Source organism: Plodia interpunctella, chromosome 26 (genome assembly GCF_027563975.2).
Source record: "Plodia interpunctella isolate USDA-ARS_2022_Savannah chromosome 26, ilPloInte3.2, whole genome shotgun sequence".
Taxonomy (NCBI): domain Eukaryota; kingdom Metazoa; phylum Arthropoda; class Insecta; order Lepidoptera; family Pyralidae; genus Plodia; species Plodia interpunctella.
In genome coordinates, this window is record NC_071319.1 from 3,720,717 (window position 1) to 3,732,959 (window position 12,243).

Genomic DNA, 12,243 nt, shown 5'->3' on the forward strand with positions numbered 1-12,243 from the left:
TCGTGCACAACCCATCCGATATTACGGGTCTCGTTAAAATATTTCAGATTCATCCCCTTCTTGAAACCCCCAGGGGGTGAAATCAAGGACTACGTACCTACTTAAAGGCTACGTACCTACTTAATCGTATGCATTGTGTTAAAAAATATCACTTTTGTCAAACGTCTAACGTGTTTGTGTATCTGTATGTTTGTCCGTGGCATCGTAACAAATTTTGATAATTTTTTTCTGAATTTAATCAAGAGTGTTCTAAACTATGTTTGGAAAATGTGCGTTAAGTCGTTTGGAAATCCTATTAACCCATATTCGAATACTGGCACTAGTCGGTTATACCACAGATTACATAATACTTTCAGTACCTAAATAAAGACAAGTACCTCTTTATTTCTCTCTCATGTTCACGTCGTGTCTGTTCCGCCGCAAAATCCTAGGTCAACGTAGTAACCCTTAAAGTTTTGAGGATTCGTATTGAGTCAGTCCTGTTACGTACAAACCCTATTGAGAGCCATGATTCTAGGGCGGAATCCTCTTTATACCTACATCGAAATTAAAATTCACGAGTCAAAAATCTTTATGCATTGTTCAAAATTAAATTAAACCAGGTATGAAGCAAAACAATAACAATCTGTTTCAGTCTTAGACGAAATGGTTCGAGTCTCGCTTGTAGCTGTGACTCTTATAAATGTATTTTTCTCAGCTATTGTAAGTAAAGTATGACTTTTTAACTTTAACTTTCCTAGTCACCGTGCCATATAAGTGCTACAAAAAACAAAAATTGTTTATTATTATTATCTGTGACTAATAAATAAAATTAAATATATACGGACAAAATATACATATTATTGAGTATGTTCGAGACTTGTATAAACGATACTACATATTTTTATAACATGTATATGTCTTACAAATCAAAATGCAACGATAGAGGTGATTTTTAGTGTAATCGGAGAGCTGAAAGAGTATCATAGGTTACCTTTTGCCGCAGACGGAGCCACGGTCAGCAGCTAGTATAGCTATAAAACTATGAATCTAAGTATAGATTTAACCCTATTTCAGTGTTATGTATCAGCGAAACCAAGTTATAAGGGACCAGAATTATCAGAAATATCAGAAGATGAAACATTAGCATTGATCATCGGCATCGATGACCATGATGTTCAAAAGTCAGAAGATGATGCACCTGATGTGGAGGAAGAAGAGGACAAAGCAATCGAATTGCTTAAACTTCTTCTAAAGGTAGGACATCCAATCTTAAAATAGGACATATCATAACAATGTATTGTCAGCCGAATAAAAATTCAGCCGAGGTAAATAACCTGCCACATTGAGGATATCTGCTTCAAAATCCAGTTGACCATCCAAGATTCTGCCCGAACATACATAGTCCACATAATATAGATAGAATTTTTAATCAACCGTGAGTACATTGTGTAATGGGAAGTTTGCATTTCACTTCTCACCATTCGAAGTGAGACCAATTGAAACATTGAAACATTGCAGTGTGGTTGTCGTTGCGTCACAATGGCGCAATATGATTGGTTCGCTGCGTCTCACTTCGAATCGAAATACAAATCCGCACTTCGCCCACTTAAACTGAGAAACGCATGAGATAATGCGTTTTCGAAGCGTCACAGCCATATGATACTGAAAACAGCACATCACGATGCAGAGATATATCTTCCCTTGTGTTCTTTTCAGGGTCAAAATTATCAGCGTGATGAGAAATCGGCGGAAAAAGCCGAAGTTGAAGATGTCACAGCTGAACTGAAGGCTAAGGCTCTCAGGCAAGGGTGTTATCAAGCCGCGCAGTGTCATGACACATGCCAGACGAAGAAGAAAAAGAAGGAAAAGCATTCTTGTAAAAATGTGTGCCAACAGATTATGGATATGTGCACAACCACCACTAAGGACCCGTGTGCGAAAGATGATCCTTGTGGGGGGACGAAGTGGGGGAAAACTATGCCTCCCAAATGGAGATTGCTCCTAAGGGCCATCCAACAACAAAACCAGTAAAGTCTTGATAGGTCTTTCGATGAATTCGTAATAAATTGATTTTTTTTTAAATTATATAATTGTTGAAAAAATTATTTGTATTAATGTTTAGTTTCTTGGAAAAAATATTTTTTCATAATCATAACATTTACTTAACCGACTTTTAGAAAGTTGAAGTGATTTTGTCGCGATATATTGTTATTATTTTTTGGAGCACGTTGATGTAATAAAACAGCCATCGTTGAAGTCCATTCAAAAACGAATAAAATAAATAGGTACATCATTTTTCATTTGTTTTCTTTTATACTTATATAGGTAGCTACATACTGAAATCACTATACATATTAAAATGAGTTTAAAAACCAAAAAAAGGCTAAAACAAAGATCAATCCACATTTTTAACCAGTGAAAAATAGCCAGTGTCGGTAACTTTCTACCGAACATTTTAACTACGCAGATCTCGCCCGGCCCGAACGAACTGCGATTCTGTTGTTGTTAACCCTTCAAGCTAGGAGATAATAAAGACAATTGTCTTTATTATCTCCTAGCTTGAAGGGTTAAATTTTTCAATAAATGCTGTTTACTAAGCTCCATAAACCTGCACAGTGCTACTATCACTTTTTTATTAACTTCTTTTCATTATTAGCAAATTAATCGGTGCAAATTATGCTTCACTATATTTAAGAAAAACCAAAAACCTATTATTAAAATAGATGTCACATCTACTCTGTTAATTAGAGGCATGTGTTAATAGATATTGACAAAATGTATGATTTGTTTTCACGCGAATTCTGGGCTTCGGAGGGTCACAGCTGTATGCTTTGGTTACAATTTGGTGTAAGAGGCAGATGTGACCTGAAGAAACTAGACAAGAAATCAACTTGGGAAGTTGGGAAGAAGAACAGAGAACACAGAAATGGGAGAAGATCATGGAAGTTGCCTAGACCCATAACGGGTTGTAGGAATATTAGTAAGTACTATATTCCAGTGTGTAAAGTTTAAATGCAATCCTGACACGTAACAGTTTACATAATCTGTTACAACTTTCCGTAAACGCATCAAAGAGTTTACTTTAATGCGGCAAATTGAGGGCAATACATTGAATTATTTTTAGTTTCATATTTATACTTTATATATATATGGAAAATATATATTTTCCATAGCTTCCATGTAATTTTTCTTTATTCCTTTTTTTACATTTTTTCCTAAGTCAGTATATGTTTAATCCTATTGTTTGCTGTTGTTTGTTTCTGTTTCCGTACATATTAACTTGTTTATTTTGCCACCATACCTACTTTTGTACTTGGTTCCAGCTGAAAATCAGCGCCTTGGCTCGATACCATGGCACCATGCTGAGCTGGTCGCCATTTCGGCTTACATATTGTATTCGATCTATATTCGTTACTCTTTTGTATGTTTGGATTTTATGTGTTTGCCGAATAAATAATTTCTTTCTTTCTTTCTAACAGTGAGACCACCGCATATCTATAGACAGAACACGTTATGTGACTCAAGGTTTACAAACAGATCGCCATTTCTGTCTCATAATATAATTGTTGTCTATTAGATAGTGCCAGAAAATCAGATAACCCTAAGTACAGTGCATGAAGTGATCTTATCCTTGGGCGAGAATCATATTCCACTTTTCAATCACCTTCCACCGTCCAAAGTCGTGGCAATAATAACAGCATTCAACAGGCGGCTCATAAATAAATCATAGTGGAAAAAAGAAATAGTGGATGTTGGCTTTGGGACGTCACAGACGGGAATGAAACCGTAAATACGCCTAGACTATAAAGACTTCTCTATAAAACAAATTTTCATATAAATCTAAACTCCTACGCTGCATTAATTTTCCAACAAGATATTGAATGTTACAATAACATTTCAAACGGAAGTAACGATTGAGGAGATTAATTAAATTTTTCTATACAAAGTTCTCGGTTGAGAGATGATTGTAATAACACTTTTTGGTCAGTAGCCGTCGAGGCAACGCAGGCCATGGCGCCCACTCGCATCAAATTGTGGGTCCATGTTTGTTTTTTGGCTGCTTTGGTGAGTTCTTCTTCTATTTGCTACATATTTTCCCGTCCACTTCTACTTTATCCGCTACTTCAACTCTCCTTTGATACATACTTCAGCTGTTTCTGTCTTTAGAAAATGTATCCAAGTAAGCCAGATAACTTTTACATTAACATTTTGGCTCTTTTATCTTTTCCTGTTCATTTATTATTATAAAACTATAGGACACTACTTCTTAAGTGTATTGTTATTGCTAAGACTGGTATCTAATTTCATTCAAGTCGCTAAAGGCATCTGACATGACTTTTATAACTACCTAACGATTGTCCAGTGGCAGGTAATCGCATATACACTAAGAACTTAAATATTGTCACGATGTTTTCATTGTCGGTAGCAAGAAATCAATCATTTCTTTTTTATCTCATAATACCTCTGCTGTAAGCTACATATTAAATTCTTAATGTCTATAATATTTTATGTGTTCTAGTATTATAATATTTAAAATCGGATAAAGTATAAAGTCATACAGGTACCTGTTGTTACTCAGCAGAGCTTTTATCACGTCACAACTTTTTCATTCTATAACTTCAGTAGGTATGCCTAAATAATTTAATTATTTAATGCATGACAATTAACAAACAATGTTAAATATTTAAGTAAATGGCATCTAGCTGCCCCGACGTTTGCTGCGCTCTCGCAGGGCGTCACCTGTACTTACTTATTATCTATGTAACATCTAACATTACCACTTGTGACATTGCAATAAATGAATCTGAATCTGAATCTAAATATGTACTAAATGTTAAATTTTAATATATTGCCATAACCTGGAATGGAATTAATAATAGCAGGTCTAGTGTACTGCCCTGAGGTACACCATATTTTGCATTATGTACAAGGCATTATTTTGAATTTAGATTTCAATTTATTTCCAAATTATTTCGGCTATTTCATTCTTCCAACAGATCAAAAGTTAGTTGTTCCATACGTTTCTAGATTATATGTAATAGAATAATATAAACCACATAATCAAATGCTTAAGTCACTAATAGAAAACAAATATGTAAAATATTACCTGATCCATGATATATATTACGTAAATTCATTACATATAATGTTTCCCTTCAGACGTTATATTCTGCGATACTGTTTTACTTTAATTCCAAATAGTACAGAAATTATAAACAGCTATATATTTTGTCTTATTATAGGCATAGAAGCTTAATTTACAACAGCAATACCAGTGAGTAAAAATTTAATATTTATCAACTATCTAACCATATTCATTAATTTCCAGATTTTTCACTTACCAAAAGGTGAAACATCGAGCGATGTTCAGGCATCACAGAGTTATAACTCGAGAAGGTCGTTGAGTCGTCACTCCTTATTGTCTCTTTTGGATAACAATAATTCGCAATTGAAGACATTAGAAAGCCTTGAGGTAGTACAGATAAATTCAGATAAGTAGATGAATAAAGTACAGATAAATTAACTATTACGTTAAAAGATATGTGGATATTATACGAGGCGACTAAGGGATACAAAATCTTGACAGCTGATATAATACAATAGATTTCTCAAAGACCGTTGACTGGGTATAAACTCAGATCCTTCAAAATTAACAGGTTTCCAAATAGACTTCGGTCTTCGAGTATTACATGAATGAAAATAGTCTAGAATGCAACCAGGAAAACACAAGAAAGATAAGAGAGAAACTAAAACCATGTCCAAAATTAATCAAACCAAAATGATTTCAATACGCTTTTCACGTATTATTTCATGTTACATTTGTGGTTTTCTGCAACGTAAGAGATTCTTAATAAATCTTATTACATTGTGTAAAATATTATTTATATTCTTCCCTGATAGAGATCACCAACTAAATGATATATTAAAAAAATAAAATTAACTTGCTTATTATTATTTACAGGTACGTCAACGTAAACGGCATAATAAAAAACGCGACCTCAGTAGAAATCATCTAGCTCACCAACGACATCGTGATTACAAACACAAAAGCAGATTAGACCACGATCGCCACCACAGCTCATATTCTCACCATCAGAACATTCTTTACCATAAACTTGCCCCTTATATTAGTGAAAAAAATCTATTGGCCCTAAAACAACTTTTAAGTGAGAAAAGAGACGAAAGGTATAAAAATAGAAATAAAAGACACCGCAAAAATAGACATGAATATGAAAACAGACACAAAGACAAGAGACAACGTGACGATAGACAAAGTTCAAATGAATACAGGGATAATGAAAGATATAGCATATATGAAAATAGAGACGATAGATTAAGTACATATGAAAACAGGGATGACGATAGACAAAGCACATATGAAAACAGGGATGACGATAGACAAAGCACATATGAAAACAGGAATGATGTATCAAACCGTAAAGATAGACAACGTGATAATAGAGAAAGTTCGTATGAAAACCAGGATGATAAACAAAGTACATATGAAAACAGAGATGATGTAAAAAGACATTCAAGACATCGTGAGAATAGAGAAAGTACATATGAAAATAGAGACAATGTAAAAAAATACAGATTAAGACATCGTGATAATAGAGAAAGCACATATGAGAATAAAGACGATGAAAAGCAAAGTACATATGAAAACAGGAACGATGTTGAAAAGCAAAGACCTAGACATCGTGATAACAGAGAAAGTACATATGAAAACAGAAACGATGTAAAAAAACATAGATCAAGACATCGCGAAAACAGAGAAAGTACATATGAAAATAGAGATGATCTTAAAAGACACAGATCTAGACATAGTGAAAAAAGACAAAGTACTTATGAAAACAGAGATGATGAAACTGAACATCGATCCCGACAACATGAAAATAGACACAGATCTGGACCACGTGGAGATAAACATGGTTCATATGAAAACAGAGATGATGAGAGCACATATGAAACACTAAATCGTTTACAAAAAAATAAAAGGCTACGTATTGTAGCACTTCGATATAGAAATGTTAATAGAGATCAAAGACATAATGACAGAGATCGAAGACAAGATGACAGAGACCGGAGACATGAAGACAGAGATCGAAGACATAGTGACAGAGTTCGAAGACAAGATGACCGAGACCGGAGACATAAAGACAGAGATCGAAGACAAGATAACAGAGATCGTAGACACGATGACAGAGACCGTAGACACGATGACAGAGACCGTAGACACGATGACAGAGACCGTAGACAAGATAACAGAGATCGGAAACAAGATGACAGAGACCGTAGCCCTAATAAGAGACACCATAAGTCGGAAAGTCGTCATAGAAATAAATATTTTGACGAATATAAGAAAAGATTTCGTGATTCAAATAACGGATTAAGTTATACTGTTTATCCTGGACAATATCGAGGAAGTCACAATAAAAAACATCGTGATAAAGTAGAGAAGCGTATTAGCCGTGGAAAACGATACAAAAATTTAAGAGCAGGATTAGAAGCACTGAGTCAACGCGGTGAAACAGAATCCCGTATAAAAAGTTTGAGAGCTAGATTAAGTAAGAATCTTAAAAATATTGTTGAATCCCCCGTGAAAAGTCTACTTCGAGCTGCTGACGATTTGGATTGCGCCGCACAGCTCGAATGCATAAAACAATGTATTAAGAAAGAAGAAAAAAAGGTAGATAAAGTTGAAAAGGATGAATGCGCAGATGTATGTGAAGATAATATTCAGTGCGATGACAAAGAGAAAGAAAAAGAAGTAGAAAAAGAAGAAGACGAAGATGGAGACTTGTGCAATGAATCAGGTCATGACAGTTGCGGAGGAGTTGAAGGGACTGGAAGTACCAAAGGAGAACTACTACAACTAGATAATGAACAGGACTGTAAATAAAAGTTAACAAAATTCAAAATTGTGATTTTTCTGATGCCAACAATAAAGAGAAAAATCTTATAAATTTGTTGATTCTCGTGTTTAATTGCATGTTTTGTGGTGTGCGCCAAATGATATAAAGAAACTAGTGCGGAGTTTATATTGATAACTTATTTAAGGAACTTGATTGTTTATTTGTTATATATCTCATAATAATATCAATACTGTACAAAAATACATTATGAGTAATAAAAATAATCTCGATCCGCAAACATGACAAAATACTGCATTATTGACACATACTTGACGTCAACTGTTTTTTATTCCCCGACTATAGAAGGGAGTTATAAGTTTAACGTGTCTTTGCATCTGTATTCTGTATATCTGTCCATGGCATCATTGCACCCAAACGGCTAAATCGCTTTCGGTCTACTATTTTTCTTTGAAAGATTAAATTTATTGAGATATTTGCAAAATTTATGCAAAATTTAATATATTTGCAAATATCTCGATAAATTTCCTTGGTGGCGATGTTTGTTATTCAATCTACATAAAATTTTGTACATTATATAACCTGAAATGCAGATATTTAAGATATTAATTTATATTATGTAATCCCAAAATCAACTGTGTATTAGGAACACAAGGAAAGGAAGCCGCGGGTGAAAAGTTAGTATTCATATAAACCTTCCTCTTGAATCATTCTATTTAAAACAATACGCATCAAAATCCGATACATTGTTTAAGTTGTAAGCATAATAGGTACAGACATAAAGCGGGAGACGACTTTGTTTTGACTGAGTGAAGATAGGATAGGATTAGGAATAAAATCTGTTTCCTAGAATTCTAATGGATAAGGTTAGTTTCAACAGTCCGCCAATTCTCTTTGGGCGGTAATAAAAAGGGATACATACACGGAACACTTTATTATTTCTCATCAATGTACAAAAAAAACGCCTCAAGTGATAAATTTTATTGGATGTTCTAGTGTGTTTCTCACATCAATCATTAATAGCCACTTGAACGCCCCCACAGCTGGGATTTCATGCCTTTTGGATGGATATAGGAGTTATGGCCATGATCTACCATGCGGACACATAGTGGATCCAGGACTAACGTCTTAACGTGCCTTCCAAAGCACGGTTGAACTCATTAATAATACATTTTTCACCCTTCCAATGACCAACCATAATGAGATCCGCTACAATCACAGGCCAAGGCATCAATCAAGTCAAGAAAAACATTTTTGACGATGAGATGGGTTTCAAATGAAGTAGTACGAATAACTCCTTCACCAGAACCGGTTACGATCTGGGATGATAAGTCTTCGATTGAATCTGGTTACGAAGGTTCCACGGCAGCTAAGGGCAATTCTATAGCTCTATCATATTTAGACTCTTTGCATTTTTCATCAACACAAAACATATCATTGGTATACTCTCCTACGTCAGTGTATACTCCTACACACTACAGTCCACTTTGTAAATGTCCAATGTCCAATTTAATTCTCAGACAAATCTAATAACTGCTATGCTATGCTCCATTAAATTTTGTACACCATATTGATTAAAGAATGTATCAATAATATTATCAACAGAAGCATTTTTATGGGTTTTAATTAAAGTTTTCAGCATTCACGTTCGAAGAGGGATCAGATTGATATTTTTCGAACAGATGCAATTGGAGAAACAAGCATGGTAACCACATCCAACAAAATGTGGTTTCATCTTTGTTTTCTAGCTGTTTTGGTAAGATCTTTTTGTTTTTAACCCCCCGACGACAATAGGAGGAGAGTTTAAAGTTTAAAACGTGTCTGTATAATAGATATGTATGTCCGTGGTATAATAGAAGCCAAACGTCTGAACCGATTTTGATCTAGTTTTTTTTTATTATTTGAATGAAAATTTAATCGAGGGTGTTCTTAAATATTTGAAAAATAAACGTTTTGGAAACCATCAGCTGAGATGATGTTACAGTTTGTAACGAGGTCAGGAGGCAGGGGTTTCTTAAATTCTAATTTAATTTTGAATTGTCAGATTAAATTTTACATGGTGTTAAAATGCTGGTCTGATAGCAAAAAAAAGCATTCTTTATGCAGATAATAAAGGTAGACAAGCAAGCTATCCCTATTTCATTCCAATTCAACCAATAAGTATAGTATAGTAAACGTGGTTTTCGATTTTCGTAACTCCTGACTTTGTCTATTAAGCTACCAGTATATTAAGCTGCTAAAGAATTTTAAATAATGTATATCTACCCCACCGCTAAATAAATATTCCTGTACTATGGAAGACGTCAATGAAGCCTTTTTTGTTTTTTTTTTATAAACCTACATACATGGCTGTGTACGATTATAGCAACAAATAAATATATTTATCTATTAACCAATTTTTAAAATCGCAGATGGTTCACATACAAAAAGGAGAAACGCAGCTCCAAATCGCGCGTAGGTCGTTGAGTCGTCACGCCTTGCCGTCGCATCTGGACGACAACGATTCACAATTGAAGACACTGGAAAGTTTAGAGGTGATATAGCTTATATATAACTGGAAAACACATGTAATTGGGTGAAGTTATTTAAGAACCACAATAAGTTAGTTTTAGAAGACGTAACAACCAATACGCCAAATTTCTAATCACGCGTCACGTGTCGTAATATCTCATATTACTCACAAATATTGTGATTGTCGCATCAGCAGGTTAGGGCCGTAGTAATAAATGGGAAATATTTTAAATTACCACTTGTTTTCAGATACATCCACAACCACGTCATCATAAGAAACGTCATCATAGCAGATATTATGAAGATCATCAACGACATCATAATTACAAACAATATAAAAGCAATTCAAATCACCAATCAAACAGCCTTTACGATAAACTTGCCCCTTATATTAGTGATAAAAATCTATTAGCACTAAAACAAGTTTTAGGTGTTAAAACAGATGAACGATCCAGACATAGAAATAGGAAAAATCGTGACAATAGATATTCGTATGAAAACAGAGATGATAGACAAAGTTCATATGAAAACAAAGGTGATAGACAAAGTACATATGAAAACAGGGATGATAAACAAAGTACTTATGAAAACCGGAATGACAGACGAAGTTCATATGAAAATACGAATGACAGACAAAGTACATATGAAAACAGAAATGATGGTACTAGACACAAAAACAAAAAACATCGTGATGAAAAGCAACGATCATATGAAAACAAGGATGACGCAGAAAGCACGTATGAAAACGGAGATCTTGTGACTAGACATAGATCTCGACATCGTGATAATAGACATAGATCTAGACATCTTGAGAATAGACAAAGTACTTATGAAAACAGGGACGATGACAGCACATATGAACAACGACTTCGTTTGAAACAAAGAAAAAAGTTGGTTCCTTTGTCACTGCCCTACAAAAATTATCATAGAGACCGAAGGCATGATGAAAGAAAACGTAGGAAAGATGACAGGGACCGAAGACAAGACGATAGAGATGAACGATTGGATCACCGCGATAGTGACAGACATCTTGATAAATATAGTAAAAGATCCCATGAACGAAAAGGACATAACAAAAAATTCAGGACAGAAGGTCGTAACAGAGGACTGAACCGTGAAAAACGATACAACAACTTAAGGGCGGGATTGGAAGAACTGGATCGACGCGGTGAAAGAGGATTCGGATCCCGTTTGAAATCACTGAGAAATAGATTAAATAGAAATCTTTTAAATCTTGATAGATCCCCCGTAAGAAGTCTACTTCGAGCTGCTGATGATTTAGATTGCGCAGCCCAGCTCGAATGCATACAACAATGTATTAAGAAAGAAGAAAAAAAGGTAGATAAAGTTGAAAAGGATGAATGCGCAGATGTATGTGAAGATAATATTCAGTGCGACGATAAAGAAAAAGAGAAAGAAAAAGAAAACGAAGATGAGGACCTTTGCAATGAATCAGGGCACGATAGTTGCGGAGGACCGGGAGGTACTGGCAGTACCAAGGGAGAACTAGTGCAAGACGACGAAGAAGAATGTAAATAAAAAGTTACAACTTTTAATTTCTGATGCCAACAATAAAAAAGTGAGGTCTTAATTTTAAATAGTTGTTAAATATTAGAAAACAATGCGCCATTGTGGCCGGAAATTTAAGCCGATAATAAAAGAACATCTCAGTTATATGCTGTTATTTATCTGCACTCATGTAGTTCAATTTGAAGTAAATCCTAACAACCATGATAATTAAAATAGAAAAAAAAATTTTTAACGGGGGTAACATTAGGGCCACTATAGTTTAGAAGGTATTAGGTATTATAACCAATTGGACGCACTTAGCGTTTGATTTCCACCCGAAAATAAGTGACTACTCCCAAAGACATTT

The 12,243-nt window shown here is 34.6% G+C and overlaps 2 protein-coding genes across 2 annotated transcripts; both read left to right on the plus strand.

The window, feature by feature from the left end:
• Window positions 1-601: 601 nt before the first annotated feature.
• On the plus strand, window positions 602-2,278 carry LOC128681126 (uncharacterized). Its single transcript, XM_053764762.2, has 3 exons — window positions 602-702; window positions 1,057-1,236; window positions 1,699-2,278. The coding sequence occupies exons 1-3, from the start codon at window positions 646-648 to the stop codon at window positions 2,011-2,013; spliced, it is 552 nt and encodes a 183-aa protein (XP_053620737.1). The 5' UTR covers window positions 602-645; the 3' UTR covers window positions 2,014-2,278.
• A 1,635-nt stretch (window positions 2,279-3,913) lies between these two features.
• On the plus strand, window positions 3,914-12,041 carry LOC128681049 (zinc finger CCCH domain-containing protein 13-like). Its single transcript, XM_053764591.1, has 6 exons — window positions 3,914-4,047; window positions 5,312-5,455; window positions 5,945-7,884; window positions 9,489-9,612; window positions 10,268-10,390; window positions 10,617-12,041. The coding sequence occupies exons 1-6, from the start codon at window positions 3,994-3,996 to the stop codon at window positions 11,904-11,906; spliced, it is 3,675 nt and encodes a 1,224-aa protein (XP_053620566.1). The 5' UTR covers window positions 3,914-3,993; the 3' UTR covers window positions 11,907-12,041.
• Window positions 12,042-12,243: the final 202 nt, after the last annotated feature.